The following is a 15,575-nucleotide window of genomic DNA, read 5'->3' as shown; positions in this document are numbered from 1 at the left end:
GCAGCCAATTTAGTGTGAGTGTGTAATTCTTTAGCCATTATGGCTACCCGGCATCCAACCGGCATAGTCATGCCTTTCTTTCGTCCCCAACCCCGATTTATTCCACTCCCTGCCCTTTTCGTACTCTCTACAGTTTCACCTTCAGCCTTGGAGTCGCGGCACCTGTGACACAGGATGGGGTGGTTGGGATGGGCTTGTGTATGGGGTATTTCTCCCAGCCCCGGGCATGAAAAGTTACGCACGGACCCGCTGGATTACCACCCAATGCTTAGGCGACGCTGGGTGCTTTCTACGTTTATCTCTGCTGAGGTGGTGGCGGCAATCAGAGTCCCCCGAACACACAGGCACACACAGACTGAGAACCCACCATCATTTCCGCCAGACTGCTCCACCACTTTGGCAACAAAATGTCCCACAATTACCACTGAGGCCACATCCACATCTAACGAAGCCGATGATGATTCCTATGACAATTTTCTATAGCTGGCAAGTGGCAAATGCCCCCTGAACTCAGAGCCCAGGATCCCAAGCCCCAAACCCCAAACCTCGAACCCCTCACCGAGTCCAGCTGACAATCAGACATTGCCACCGCCACTCGTTGGGCCAGCGAGTCGCCACTGTCCGCATTTCAGTCGTGGTCCTTGTCCGTTTCCATGTCCCTGTCCGTCCGTCTGTCTGCGTCCCCGTCCCCGTCCTCATGCCCATTCCCTCGTCCGTTATCATGTCTCCAGTTTCAAAGTTTTCTCGTGTAACCGGGCTTTCGGGGCCAAAGGGGATCAGAGGGATTGTGCCCCACCAGCAGACGGTGGCACGTAACGGATGAATGGACGGACGTGGAGCACCGCACCATGGCAATAGCGTTCGCACACACACAATCGCCGCACGGCAGGGGCATTGCGGCTAAAAAGCCATACTACTACGTCGGTCCTGGCAAAAGCAAAAGCAGAAACAGAGGCTTCGGGGCAACCAGAACGCAGAACCATCCTCAGCATAGGCATGGAATGCCTAAAGACTACTACAATGCTAGAGTCCTATGAGTTTGGTTCTCTACAATACCCTATGATAGGGGAAGTACAGATTAAATGCCGGCTAAAAGTTTATAACTTATAATATTAGTTATCATTATTTATATTATTTTATATGATGCGATATGTATATGATATGATGTTTTTGTGCATGATATAAACGCAAAAACCTTAACAACATGTGTTTGTCGATCGCTGTTGTACACTGTTTGTGTGGCGGAGGAGAATGGGCAGAGTTATTTCGTAAGCCCAGATAATGAAAAGGTTAGACAGAAGTTTTCTAAGGCATCGAGGCATCGAAATATTTTTGTCTCACAAAGTATCTTTATTATTTCTTAAAATTTACTATAACATCTTATACTTCGAAAACAAATAACTCGAATATATTTCTGTGGACCCTTGGGTAGAATTGTAAAAAAAACCTACCTAAGGTAGATCTAGCTCACTAATCGAACCGAGATCTACTTTCATAATGGGCAAGCTAACATCCACGCTCCAGACGACACTTGCCCAGCGCCATGGAAATGAAGAGCAACTGCTGCTGAAGCGCCCCAGTCCACATGCCGATCCGAATCCCGGAAAAACCGCTCAAAGGCCAGCCACCCACCACCCAGTCAACACCCACGTCCACAACAATGAGGCGTAAGCCCAGACTCGACCTCTGTCTGAGTGGGTTTTCATTCCCAGTTTGGGTGTGGGCTTGGCTTCGGGTTTCGCCTTAGGAGTGGGTATCTATGTGCGAAATCAGCCAACTCAGAGGCAGCCGCCTGCTCGTCTGGCTTCCGTTTGGAGTTGCCTGCAATTATTCCGTTAGTGCTGGCTCGCCCACCCACTTGGCCGCCCATCCACCCATCCACCCATCCAAATACCCATCCATGGCCATCTCGCCTCCCCTGGAAAAGGCGCGTCCGCACCGCTCGTTACTCACACCAACAAGTGCAGCTGCTGTTTTCCTTGGGGCCCAAAGTCGTCCTGTTGCCGCTGCCGTTGCTGTTTTTGTCGACACTTTTTTCACGGCTTGCTCGCTTGGCTGCTCTTTCGTGCGTTGCCACTGCCAGGAGTCCTTTTTCCCATCCCCTGCTCGGGCCCCCGGTCTCCAGTCCCCAAATGCAAGCCAACCGAACCATAGCCTAGCCCCAGAAGCTCGCAACCTGCCAAACCAAACCAACCGCATCCCCGCCCGGCCCGCAGGTCCTGCTGCTTGTTTTCCCTCTGGGGCTCCCATCCACAACCGCCCCTTCGTCCTTTTTTGCCTGAAAATCAAAACACACGTCTCGGCGTGCGGCGCACATCTGCATGGAATTTCTAAAGTACGTGCCGCGGACGAGCGGACGGAAGGCAGCCAACGAACGCCGTCGTCCTGGCCCGATGCCATCGCAATGCCACAGCCGGCAACTTTGGCGTCCTCCTGCCAAAGCACATGGCACATAGCACATCCATGGATTACATAGCCGGCCGTGCCAGGAGCAGCCAGCCATTCCTATTCCGCCGTCGTCGCCTGTCTGTTTGTATGTATTTGGCGGCATGGCGGCGAGAGCGTGAACCGAAACATGCAGAACCTTTAGTGAAAAGATGCACGGTGCGAAGCGGGTACCTCGAAATTTAAAGAATAAATAATAAATAAATGATAATAAATGCCCCGTGCTTATATTCTGTTCCATTCCATTTAGTAATTAAAGCTATTTGAGATGCAAGAAAAGTGTTCGAAACTTAAATGTAATAATGTGGAAAGCATCCATTTTTGGATTATAAGTCTAATATGTGGTTTAAACTGTCCTAAATTTGTTTTGTGAGAGGGAAAGTCTATAAGTCAATTGTCAATTGACAGTGCCGTGTTCAAATATTCCTCGATAAATTTTTTTTTTAACTCTCATTTATGCCAACTCATCATCAACAGATCTTGATCAACTATTAAAGTGGGTTACAGAGCAAGCTGCGTTATAACAGGTTGGAAATTATAGCGTCATTAAAGGAGAAGGGTTAAATTTGTTGAATTTCTTTCCCTTTAAATTGAACTAATCTCGAGTTCGAAATATTTTTCAGTGTTAATTTGACACTGGCGTGGTGAAGCGCGCGTGCGGTGTTCAAGCTTGGCATTATAATTTCTTGCTCGGCACAGTGGCAACCACCCGCACACCCAGCCACACACACAGCCCACGAGTGGGTCGCGCACAGACAGCGGCAGGAAGAGGATAAGGCAGGGAAACGGGCAACTCACACACACAGGGCGCACATTTTAACACTCTCGACAATAAACAGCATGTCACTTAGCTCAAACTTCAAAAGTGCGCCAGTCTGTGCCCAGGACTCGGGCTCTGGCGGGCCTTTGAGGGCGGGCGGGATCAGGAGAGTTACGAGGGAGGAGGGTCTGGAAGGAGTCATCGCCGCAGTCACCGACATCGTTATGCGACTGCCGCCAGCAGGCTTCCGTGCCTCGCCAAAGTTTTTTATTTGTCATCCTCGCTCGGCGACAACGGCGAAACTTCCACCAGGAGAGGCGGTTTGGGCGGTCGCTGATGGGCGATAATAAACAGGCCCAGACCAGACCACACCCGAACCCACAACCCACCCGCAGCCCACCCACTCGCAGGCTGTCAAGGCGCAACGGCATGAAAAAGGCGCTGGCTGAAGTGTGTCCCGTGGCCCTCGAGAGCACCGTCGTCGTCAGGAACAGACGCTTGTTGATATTGCCTCACAGTGTGGCATTAATTGGGGCTACTCGAGTCGGATAAAGCCGTATATACACCTGGAGCTGCCGTCGGGATATGATTATACCCGAAAACAAGCGGCAAAAAGTCGGACAGAGCACATCCCAAGGGGGTACTTCAAAATGGCACAAGCTGGCTATTTTTCTTATATTTCAGATTAGTTTTATATTTTAGAGATATGTAACGTGAATGATCGACCAGCTTGTCACAAAAATGTATCTCAAGCATGCCCGACTTTTAAAACATGTGGCCTATCCTAGGGATTAACGAACAGCCGTTCATAACATTTTATTATTATTAAAGATATTTTTATTTCAACATACCTCTTTTTATATTTGCATGGGACTAGCAGATGCATCAGTCATGGAATTATTACCCATGAGATAATAGCATACTTTAAAGGATAGAAAATAGATTTAGTTGTAAAAAATTTAAAAAAGAGGGGTGACTGAAGCATTTTACTTATTAAAATGTTTAACTTCCTCTACTTACTAATAAAAATTGTAATTCTTATAAATCTTTATGAATACGACGCTCGAAGGAAAATGTTGACGTAAGAAACGTTTTATTTTTGAAACTATTATATAGACTCTGAAAACTGTGCCCCACTGTAAGTGTAAGCGGTTTGATTGTCATGGCAATTCGAAAGCATTTGTCGGTCGCTCGCCCCCAGCACACACATTTGGAATGGAGGCAACGACAACTCGACGCAGACACAGGATTCCGCATCCTGCGAAGTCGTCTGCTGGCAAATACCAATCCCTATCGTCCTTCGTCTCCCCCGCTCCGTTCTGTGAGCCAGCACAGCAGCAACATCAGCAACGTTGGAGGGCAACGGCAACGGCAACGGCAACGGCAAAGGCAGCAGCAACAGCAACGTCGGCACGGCAGCAACATCAGCCACTTGCCACATTTGGCTTTCTGCCAGGACCAGACTCCAGGTCTCGTGCGGTGGGCGGTGGACTCGGGGTGGGTGTGGCAGCTCGTCGGCAACAACAAGGACATTCTACAGCACCAACGACTGTGGCGGCAGCAGCAGCAGCAACTAAAAATGCGACGTGCGAGATTATCGTGTCGCTTGTGTCGGTCGTCCCCGTCCGTAGTCTGCACTCGGTAGTCCCGTGGTCCGTGGTCCCTGGTCCTCCGTCCCGCTCCCGCTCAGACACACTCTCCGTGGCTGCGCACAAACTCCCCCGCCACAACGGCCATCCCTGCCTCCGCCCCTGCGATGGCGACACCATCACCACCAGGCGGCACAACTTACTGGCGCTGACGGAGGCAACTGCTGACTGCTACTTATGGCGCTGATGATGGCACACTGGCAACAACAACGATTTTAGTCGGGCTATTAAGGGCTACATGGTACCTATTGTGTAGGTATAAATATCAGTCAAGCCTCTTCAACGAAATAATGTTTTATCTTACATGGTTTCGTTAAGAAAGTAATGGTTAAGTTACGGTTAAGGTATGGCTTAGGTATGGTTTATTTTTTGTTAAATGTGGTTAAGTTATGGGTCAAGGTTTAGTAAAGATATAGTTAATTTATGAGTTAGTTATGGTTAAGTTCTGGTTAAGATGGTAAAGATGTGGTTTATTTGTAGTTATGTATAGTATAGGCAAGTTATGTGTACAGTCACACTTTTTCAGATATTTCTTATAGTTAAGTTATGGTTAATTGAAGTGTACAATTAAATTTCCGCAGTTTAATACTTTCTGAATACCTAATGCTCTTTAGAAAATGAATTGTTTGACAGTGTGACAATAAAATCGTCAATTCATTACAAGTTTAAACCTTAGTTTCTCCTTTTTATAAAAAAAAAATTATTTTAAGTAACATTAGTTAGTAAGTGATAGAATTATTACTTTAAGAGTTAATATTTTACTATTTAGCTAAAATACAATTTTGGAGCAAGATCTATTAAGGAACTTATTATATGATGTCTGCCATGTATACCCACTGCTACCCCTCAGTCGGGCCCAGTCGGAAAGTATGCAGCGTGCGCACGCGAGGATAACGACTCGACTCTACTCGACTCGAGGGCGACGACGATGGCGCTGGCGAGGACGAGGACGACAAGCAGCCCGACAGAGTGTGCGTGGGCGGGACAAACGAGCAGGAGGGTTCGCCAGGATGTGGCTGCGGGGTCAGGGTAAGGGTAAGGGTAAGGGTAAGGGTAAGGGTAAGGGATATGCCAGTGTGGACGAGGATGTGGCCGTGGGTGGGGTGGGGTGGGGGTGAGCTGTGTGCGACTAATTGGGTGAGAGAATGTGGGTGCTTAAATTGGTTTCGTGCTTTCGTGTGACGCGTGCGGAGGCGTGTAAAGCCTGGCGTGTCGCTGTGTAAGTGTGCCAGCGCTTGGGTGTGGGTGTCGTTGGCGGGTGTGGGTGTGTGCGTGTCCGTGAGTGTGCAGGCGACAGGCTGCTCTGCGGGTCCTCCACCCCCGCTCCTTCCCCACCCCCTGGCCCTCCTTCTCGATGTTTTTGTTGCTGCTGGCAGGAATGCTTGATGGCGTGACGGCAGCCGGTTGTTGCCAGCAATCGAAACGAACTCAGGAAAAAAGTGGGGGAACTACTCCGCAGACCGAATCCTTAAATACCCTTCGAAAGTACACCGAGGGACACGAGGAGATGACATTATGATCTATTGAACAACAAATGTAAAAAACTAGGTTTATTAAGATTCAAAATAAAATAAATTGGAACCGAACCCTAATTAATCCCATATCTTTAAATGATTCAAGTTGAATTCAGGATGAAACTTAAATTATTTTAATTGAACTCGATAAGGCAAAAAACATTTACTTTTTTGTATGGTTATTAAAAACCTACTGTAGGATTAACCAATAAATAATTTGATTATTCTTATACACCCTATTCACAAAGAACTGCGATATACATTGAAAACTAAATTTTATAAGTTGATATCCGAAGATAATCGAGTGTTAAATCAAAGTGTTACTTTTACGAAAAGTATGCGACCCTCGAGAAGGGTAAGCAAACACAATTTACCCCGCCTGGATGTGGATTTTATTTTGCGTGCTTTGCCCAGCGCTGCAATGCCGACTCACAATTTCAGTTTTGTGCTCGGGATTTGCGAGCTCGTACTGTGCAAGGTCTTTTCACCCGGCCAACCCCCGCTGGCGCAGCTTGTTTATGTCATTTGACTAAGGCCGCCCGCTTGCAGGACTAGGACTCGACTCCTCTAGTCACACCTCAGCTCGACAATCTCCGCGAGACGGCACTGCTCCGCCGGGATTCGTCCAGCGCCCGGTTGTCCTGGATGAGGATGATCGTGTGCTCGTTCTCGGTGGCCACCATCAGCTCCTGGCGGCGGGTGCGCAGCCGCACGTAGCTCAACTGGTCACCGGTCTCCATCTCCTGCACCATGGAGCGGGCCAGCGCCACCAGCGGCCTCATCCGGTTGGCGTACATCTGGGCAGCGTTCTCGGGCAAGTTGGTCCGGATGGGCACCCCGTCGCCGTCGACCAGGACGACCCCAATCACTCCCGGCAGGAGGAGCAGCCTATCGAACGTGTTCTGCACATTGCTCGATGTCATGGCTTCCCAGGCCCAGGTGGAAGTGGGTCGTCTGGACGGGGAAAAATTTTGAATTTATTCCGTTTGAGTTTTTGACTTTAAAAAAGCTATACAAATCTATACATATCTTTAAATTGTCACTACATATACCACCTCATGGGGTATTCATATATTTTGACGTGTCAAGTTGGGAAACTAGTTTGAAGATACAAAATTATTTAATTGGAATCAAAAATGGCCTTGGTCGATAAGTTTAGTAATAATTCGAATTAGTGCAATCAAATTTTGAATTTATGAGAAAAACATACATTTTATCAGTGTTTGCTATGGACTGTTGGGGACATGGTCTTGCATTTAATTCGATGTTTACATTATACATTAAAGCCTTAGGAATTCAACAAAAGTAATGCTTGGTGCTTGGGTATTTGAAATTCATTCACAAAAGATTTTCAAGTTGAAAATTTCAAATGTTGAACTAAACTAAAGAGATTTTGACAAAATAAGTTATTATATTAAAGGTAATTAACTGAGATAGGTAACTTACAACCCGCATTTAAATCATAACCCCAAACATCCGCACTTAATAACAGTTCAAATCACGTAGGATGCCGCAGAGAAATGAATTGAGTCAATCCTCTAATTGAGTCCTTTATTATGTATACTTATATTATGGGGACCAGTAGCCAAGCCATGTCCATGGACTTGCACTTATTTTCGCCCAGGGAGTGCAGATCTTCCCTGTGGCTATTGGCAAGGACAACCAGCCATCCTGCCAGCCAGCCAGTGCTGGAGTTTCCGGACTCCATGCCAAATGTTGGACCCAATCCGTGGTGCACCATGCGTGGTTCGGGGACGGGAAAGGAGGAAGTGGGACAACAGCGAGCCCAGACGAGGCGCCACCACCCACGGTGATGGTGCGGGCGGCAAGGGCAATCATTCCTGGCAGCATGTGACCCCGTCTGACGACGACGGCGGAGTGGGGGTCACGTAAATGGCGTTGAATTACGGCCCGACAATCGAAGCGTTGAAGTCTCGAACGGAAAGTTCGCTCCGGCAGCCAGCAGCCAGTGGCCACGGCCTGTGCATCATTTATAAGCCGGGCTAGGCCACAGATTGTCTGGAATCGAGTCGAGTGCGCACGCACGCAACGAGGCCGATGATGATGAGCTCAGGACGAGCGAACAGGAAACTTTATGACTGTTGGATTGGTTTGCCTTGGGTGGGGGTGTCGTCACGTGCCGGTCTGCGTCTGACGCCGGGCTTGGGCACGGATCCGGGCCAACGCCTCCGTCCTTTCCATTCCGCCCCTCAAATCCATGTTGTATAATTCATTTGGCGTTGCGGACCCCTTCGTCGTGCGGAACTATTTATTCAATAATTCGACATAAAAGCTTGACACGGCAATCCAGGGGTTGTGCAGTCAGGCATCCACTGAGTCTCTACCGAACATGCAGCTATAGATCCTTAAATTTACACACCAACTGTCAAAACTTTCAAGCAAAGTCCTGTGATGAGTAAACTTTGTGTTGGACACATTTTTTTCAGGTTTTAAATCTGTTTAGCAACAATATTTCCAGCAACACAATTTTTCTCAAATAATGGCAAAAAAGGTTTTAGACATTTCAAATTTTTAATTCAGAAATTAAAGTTAGTAAAGAAACAGATTTTCCAATGTTGTTGATTTAAATTTGCCGCGCAGGCCTATAATCAAACAAGTTGGCATTTCCAAACTAGCGAACTTACAAACAGCGCTGCCAAAAGAGTCCGCAGACACAAACCTTGTTAGCGGTGACACCTCTTCAACTAGCGAAGCCACACACACAAAGCGTTGCCACTATCACACAAATCACTACGTAAGTATCATACAACAAATATCGATAGACTAATATTTTTGTATTGTTTTAAACACCCCGAAATGCAACTCTGCGCTTCGGAACGTGCTAGCTATTTCCGCCTGCCTTCCTCTTTCTTTTTGCAATTGTCAGCCGACGAAGGTGGGTGTATTTTTCTTGCATCCGCTGAAATTACCCAACTAATATAGTTTTGTTACCCGCAGTGCTCTTCAACTTGAACTATCAACATGGTTGCCCCTAAGAAGCAAAAGAAGGCGCTGGAGAGCACCAATGCCCGTCTGGCTCTGGTGATGAAGTCCGGCAAGTACTGCCTGGGCTACAAGCAGACCCTCAAGACCCTGCGCCAGGGCAAGGCCAAACTGGTGCTCATCGCCAGCAACACCCCCGCCCTGAGGTGAGACCCGCAATGTGCTACTAAGAAGTAGATTTCCACTGCGCCCAAGTTGCCGTTTTTGTTGGAACCATATGGAGTCTGCCCTAGAGCTGACTGAGAAGTATGATTCCGAGCGGATTGGTTGATGGAAACTATGGAGTAGTACACTCAATCGTCAATCCCAAGCTTCGGACCGGCTCGCTTTATATCTGCGCCTCCACATGGTTCCACCAACAACGGGTCCTATCAGCTCATGGGGTAAGAAGTAAGAAGTGTTTACTATAGCATTTAACCTTAATTTGCTACCATATTATGATGATCCTTTTGATTCCGAATGCCTTGACGAATCCTTTTTTATACTAGAGACTCTTTCTGACTGTCAAAACAGAAAGGAGAACTTCCTTTCCATAAGTAAAAGCTTATTCTAACGCACCATGTCTTCTTTCGCCTTTGCAGGAAGTCTGAGATCGAGTACTACGCCATGTTGGCCAAGACTGAGGTCCAGCACTACAGCGGCACCAACATTGAGCTGGGAACCGCCTGCGGTAAATACTTCCGCGTGTGCACTCTGTCCATCACCGATCCTGGAGATTCGGACATCATCCGCTCGCTGGAGTCGGCCTAAACTTATTTTTAATCGAACAAGACGACACAATAAAGTTTTGTATGAGGAGAGATAATGTTACAAATAAAAACTTATTTTTATCTTATTTTGGTAATAACTAAGACCATTAGTGTTGGGATCTGTTTACAGGGTCATAGTAGTTTCCTGATCAGGATCAGCAGCCTAGTTTAGCTAAATTTTAAAACGTCCTGAAACTCACAGTCGTCCTAAATGATATGTATGCTAGTCAAGTTTAAACGTTATCGGATATAACTTGCAAACATTTAAGATACATTGATCAGACGTCTATGTTTTATGGTTCTCCTAGGGATATTCTGAGGAAAATAGAAATACTAAGCAAAACTAAATATTTTGAGGGCGATAAATAATACTGACTTGAATCTTTAAAACCTTTTTTATGTATTCCTTAGAAGGCAATTTATATTAAAAAAAAAAGCATGTTTAAAAACAATACAGGTCTCTTTTGATTCGATTAATATACTTTTTCTATTTGTAAAAATATATAGGTACATAATTATTGTCATTTTTGTCTCACTATTTGTAAGTACAGACGATTAAGATAGGACACATTGACCTACGGAACTCTTCCATATCCATTTACAATTGAGCCCGTTAATAGCCTTACAGTTTAAAAAAATAAGCTTTTAGCTTTAAATATGGTTTCCCTTGGCCTGCAAAATATATAAACATTTAAAAGTCGTATTTATTATAATTGATTAATAGGTACTTACATTTTCAGCAACTTTCAGGAGATGATCAAAACTGGCTTTCCCCGTCTGCATGACCATCCCATGGAACACTTTTGCTTCTGACTGAGTTAACAGTTCGTAGGGAGAACCGAATTCAACTACTTGACCTGCATCCAGAACCAGAACTTTGTCCGAGTCCATGATGGTGTTCAAACGATGGGCTATAGTAAGTACAGTGCAGTCCTTGAACTTGTTCCGAATGGTGGTCTGTATTAGGGCGTCTGTCTGGGGGTCAACATTCGCCGTAGCCTCGTCCATCACCAGGATTCGATTCTCGCGCAGTATGGCCCTTGCCAGGCATACCAGCTGGCGTTGTCCCACGCTGAAATTGGTTCCACCCTCGGAGATGCTGCTCTGCAGACCCGTTGGCAATTCGGAAATTTCCTCCTTGAGGTGGACCTCCTCTAGGGCATTCCAAAGCTTTTCGTCCGCATATTGCTCGAAGGGATCCAAGTTGTAGCGCATGGTGCCCGAGAAGAGCACCGGTTCCTGCGGTATAATCGAGATCTTGCTGCGTAGGTCGTGCAGACCCATTTCATTAGTGTTCCTTTTGTCGATGACTATTGCCCCTTCGTTGTATGACAGTCGGAAGAGTGCGTTGATCAGCGAGGATTTGCCAGCGCCTGTACGTCCCACGATGCCCACTTTCTCCCTGGGTTTGATCGTGAAGTTCAGACCCTTGAGCACGCAGTCTGCACTGGGATCAGGCACATATCTTAGACTCAGATCCTTTGTCACTAGTTCACCCTCTTCAGGCCAACTCTTTGGCGGTTGCTTGTCCGTCGGCGACGTAAACTCTCCTTCGGACTCCAGGTCCTTGTACTCGAGCACTCGCTCCACCGAGGTCATTGAGTTCTCCAGCTCGGCGGATTGTCGCATGCCCCACTGCACCGTCCCAGTCATGCCCAGCGCTTGGGTGATTGCCAGACCTATCTGGCCAGCGTTGTGCAGGGGGGGATTAAAGAAGCCGTGCAATATCACCGATATCACGTATGCCACACAGAAAAGATCCAAGTAGTAGCCGAATGCACGACTGGTGGAGACAAAGGTGTAGTAGCCGGAGCTGTGCAGATCCTGGTAGTTGTCGTACTGCCCGATAAGAGTCCTCTGAGCGCCCATGGCCCGAATGGTGGGAAGTCCAGTGAGAGTGGCACTGAAGTGCGAGTACATTGGCGACCGAGCCACTGCCTCCAGGCGCTTTACATCCCGCGAGGTACTCAGGTAAAAGTCCCGCCAGTAGTAAAATGCCACTACCATGACCAACGTGTTGATCAGGTACCACGGGTTAGTCACGCACAGCACGCAGATGATGCCCGACAGGGTGAGGAAGATCTGTATACAATCCAGCATTACGGCGGGCATCACTTCATCCACCTGTCCCAGGTCATTGGCGAATCGGTTGAGGATTCGTCCGGAAGGGTTTGTGTTGAAAAAGTAGAGAGCCGTGCGGGACAGGCCGCGAAACATGGAGTTGTGCAGTTCGGTGGAGGAGTGCATTGTTATGTTAAAGAAAAGCAGGGTCCGGAGCAGAGCACAAATCACAAGGCTCACATTGATGGCAGTAAAATAGTAAATATCCAGAGAGGACGAAGACGAGGTGTTTTTAACCCTATTAAAAAGATCCTCCAATTAGTTGAGAAATGTATTTTCGCACTTTGAATACACTTACCAGTAGGACAGGAAGTAGTCACCGCCAGACGCCAAAAGTTGAGTGCCAAGACACAGGAACACCATCAGAGCGAATACCAGGACACCGCAGCCTGCGCTAAAGTACTTCTTGTACATGCTCAAGCCAATTTCACCGCCACTACGGGACTCCTGCACCGACGCTGCGCTTGGTTTTGGTTTCTCTTTCTCCACCATGGACTCTAGGGAAGAGGAGCTGCCCTTGGCACTGCCACTGCTTATGGTGCTGCTCTGGCGGGAATAGTCCGCTGACTTTTTACGAACGGCTTCTCCACCGCCATTTTGAGTGCTCTCCACCAAGAGCTGCGCAAAGTCCTGCCCGCTTTTCAGCATCTCTTCGTAGGTGCCGCAGGCCGAGACCTCTCCCTTGTCCATGATCACAATAAGGTCGGCATGCTCCAGAAACTGCAGCTGATGAGTGACTAGGATAACCAAGTTTTTGCCCAGGAATCCGCGCATGCATTCGTCGAAGAGGTGTCTGCCCACATGGGTGTCGACAGCGCTGAGGGGATCGTCCAGAAGGTAAACATCCGCCTGGCGGTAGACGGCTCTGGCCAAACAGATTCTCGCTCTCTGACCACCGGACAACGAGGCCCCGCGCTCACCCACGATGGTGCCATCACCATGGAGCAACTCCAAATCGCGATCCAGTGCGCACTTCTTTAGGACGGTTCGATAACGCTGCTTGTCCATGGGCAAGCCAAACAGAATGTTGTCGCGCACAGATGCATTAAAGAGCCAGGGCTCCTGCGAGGCGTAGGAGTACCTGCCATTAACCTTAACGGATCCCGATTCAGGCGGAAGCTCTCCTAGGATAGCCTGGACAAGACTCGATTTGCCAGATCCCACGGGTCCGATCACAGCTACCAGTTGGCCACCGTGCAGTGACATGTTGACGTTATCAAGCACGGGATCATGGTGCTCCTTTCTCCACCGCGCTCTCAAGCCTTTGATATCCACCAGGACATCAGGAACTTTTCCATTCACAATGGGATATGCCTTCCTTTCGACTCCTCCCAGCAAAAGTTGCTCCTCTTCCGGTTTCTCTGCCCTTTCCTCAGAGCTATCAATTATATTTGCCTCCTCGCGCATCATAAAAGTTTCGATGCGACGCATGGAGACCAATAGCTCAGCAAACTGAGACATTCCACTGGGAAAGAACTTGCTCACAGTGCGCCGCAGGATGTTGTAGAAAGCAGTGACACAGAAGGCACGCACTGCCGTCAGTTCGCCGCCTCCCAGGACGAAGCCTAGGAGACTCACAAAGATGGCTATGCGACCCAGGGTGATCTCGAAGGAAAGCAAGATGCCGCGCAGCAGGTTGATCTTGCGAATGGAGCTCATCTCGCTGCGCCTCATCTGCTCGATGAGCTTGCCAAACGGACGCTCCCATGTGTACATTTTGATCACTTGTATCCCCGAGATTATCTCGTTCATCATGCGCACCCGCTTGTCCGTCCGGAGGGCAGTCTGCAGGCGCAGCTTTGAGGTGATTCGGCTCAGGTAGGTTTGTAGTGGGAGGTAGAGTATCAGGATGCTGATCCCGTAAAGGGAGGACAGTCCGATCTGCTGGTACAAAAAGTATGCGGCAATCAGCAGCTCCAAAGGTCCTAGCCACAGGAAATGGAAGTGGATGAGGCAGCGATCGAAGCGGTTGAGGTCGTTGGACAGTAGGTTCACCACCTGGCCGGTGGTGGTATCTCCCAGCGCTGTGCGACTGAGGCGCAGGGCCTTTCTATAGATGGCACTGCTTACTGCCACCCGCATCTTCATGGCCAAGTGCTGGAAGGATTAGATTTGGTAATGAACTAGAAATGTAATTTGAGATAAGTGGTTCTCACCATCATGCCCATCATATACGGGTGTGTGAGAAGGACGCTGGCCAGGATGCATACTATGAGCAGCATGGCATAGAGCTGGGCGTAGTAGCTACTACCATTTCCATGCTCACTGAACTCCGCTATGAGTCCGGCCAAAAGAAGCGGCACCGTGGCCCTGTAACAGAGTAAATGTAGCTGGTTTAATTATCAGTGACAAATTGGATGATAAGGCCGGGGGCTCTTACCTGGTTCCTAGTTCCAAGGCGGCAATCACTATGCCCGAGATGATGAGCTGCCAGCCAAAGACGCGTCCGATGACCCGTAGAACACTGGGATGCCGGCTGGAATCGCCCCTCCGCCGGCACCGGGCCACCTCGTTCTCCCACTCCCGAAAGAACCCATCGCCCAGACCCTCAGCTCCGTGCTCGTCCAACGGCTGGTAAAGATCTGTCGGCTGGAGCGTCTGCTTGCGACCCTTGAACAGGATCGGCAGGGCAAAGCTGGAATTGGAAAGGCATTATGTAAATCGATTTCGCAACGGCGGGCAATTTATAATTGTGCTACGAACAATATGTGGTATCCGATAACGGTTGTCTTCGGATGTCACTTCACAGCGTCAGTTGAAATGTACTTGTGAAGTACTTTTGATAGCACGCTTTCTTAGCGCTATAATTTGACTTTTGCGTACCAGAACATTAGCGAGGATAAAATACCTGCCGACTCGCGCGGATTGGGCGGCAGTTTGCTGGCCTGCATGGTTATGTAAATTGGCCCGCAATTTCACAAGCTTTCACAGATAGTTCGGTTGTATTTCACAACATTGGTATTTGTCAACATAAACCACTCAGTCCAACCACTCTGCGCGCGACAGATGCTGCATCAGGATGGCGACACGTGATAACAACAATTGGGAATGGAAAACTTTCCACTCGGTGTGTGTGCGTGTAGATACGCAATAAACAAATCACTTGAGCCGTGCGCGACGCTCGGCTTTTCCAATCATTCTGTTCAATGGTCGCAAAACAGAACGCTTCCATGCCAAACCAAACGCCCGTCGAGCGCGGAATCAGCTGTTCGATCGGCTGACGTATGTACTTCGCCGCTCTGGATACATACATATATTTACTTACACGGTCACTTCGGCCTTCGGAACTTTAGAGTGGACCTTATACCTTCAACGAGAAGGTAGCGGTTTTTGC

At 48.3% G+C, this 15,575-nt stretch overlaps 3 protein-coding genes across 3 annotated transcripts; 1 reads left to right on the top strand and 2 right to left on the bottom strand.

Annotated features, from left to right (window-relative positions):
- Nucleotides 1–6,569: 6,569 nt before the first annotated feature.
- Nucleotides 6,570–7,451, bottom strand: LOC108033876 (uncharacterized). Its single transcript, XM_017108519.3, has one exon. The coding sequence runs from the start codon at nt 7,289–7,291 to the stop codon at nt 6,947–6,949; it is 345 nt and encodes a 114-aa protein (XP_016964008.1). The 5' UTR covers nt 7,292–7,451; the 3' UTR covers nt 6,570–6,946.
- Nucleotides 7,452–9,172: 1,721 nt separating this feature from the next.
- LOC108033877 (60S ribosomal protein L30) lies at nt 9,173–10,206 on the top strand. Its single transcript, XM_017108520.2, has 3 exons — nt 9,173–9,264; nt 9,327–9,517; nt 9,953–10,206. Exons 2-3 carry the CDS (start codon nt 9,351–9,353, stop codon nt 10,119–10,121), a joined length of 336 nt encoding a protein of 111 aa, XP_016964009.1. The 5' UTR covers nt 9,173–9,264; nt 9,327–9,350; the 3' UTR covers nt 10,122–10,206.
- Nucleotides 10,207–10,582: 376 nt separating this feature from the next.
- LOC108033875 (probable multidrug resistance-associated protein lethal(2)03659) lies at nt 10,583–15,420 on the bottom strand. Its single transcript, XM_017108518.3, has 6 exons — nt 15,065–15,420; nt 14,622–14,876; nt 14,398–14,551; nt 12,540–14,338; nt 10,853–12,479; nt 10,583–10,792 (listed from the first exon to the last, which is right to left on the bottom strand). Exons 1-6 carry the CDS (start codon nt 15,130–15,132, stop codon nt 10,772–10,774), a joined length of 3,924 nt encoding a protein of 1,307 aa, XP_016964007.1. The 5' UTR covers nt 15,133–15,420; the 3' UTR covers nt 10,583–10,771.
- Between the last annotated feature and the right edge of the window lie 155 nt (nt 15,421–15,575).

The sequence above is a fragment of the Drosophila biarmipes genome, chromosome 2L (assembly GCF_025231255.1).
Source record: "Drosophila biarmipes strain raj3 chromosome 2L, RU_DBia_V1.1, whole genome shotgun sequence".
Lineage (NCBI taxonomy): Eukaryota > Metazoa > Arthropoda > Insecta > Diptera > Drosophilidae > Drosophila > Drosophila biarmipes.
Note: the sequence above shows the minus strand (reverse complement) of the source record. Positions and strands in the feature narration are given on the sequence as shown.

Excerpts from the sequence above, each read along its gene's own strand:
- LOC108033876 (XM_017108519.3), bottom strand. The coding sequence starts at position 7,291 with ATGACATCGAGCAATGTGCAGAACACGTTCGATAGGCTGCTCCTCCTG.
- LOC108033877 (XM_017108520.2), top strand. The coding sequence starts at position 9,351 with ATGGTTGCCCCTAAGAAGCAAAAGAAGGCGCTGGAGAGCACCAATGCC. Across the intron at positions 9,518-9,952 it reads AGCAACACCCCCGCCCTGAG|GAAGTCTGAGATCGAGTACT; the intron begins GTGAGACCCGCA and ends TCGCCTTTGCAG.
- LOC108033875 (XM_017108518.3), bottom strand. The coding sequence starts at position 15,132 with ATGCAGGCCAGCAAACTGCCGCCCAATCCGCGCGAGTCGGCAGGTATT. Across the intron at positions 14,552-14,621 it reads GCCTTGGAACTAGGAACCAG|GGCCACGGTGCCGCTTCTTT; the intron begins GTAAGAGCCCCC and ends ACTCTGTTACAG. Across the intron at positions 10,793-10,852 it reads TCCTGAAAGTTGCTGAAAAT|GCCAAGGGAAACCATATTTA; the intron begins GTAAGTACCTAT and ends TATATTTTGCAG.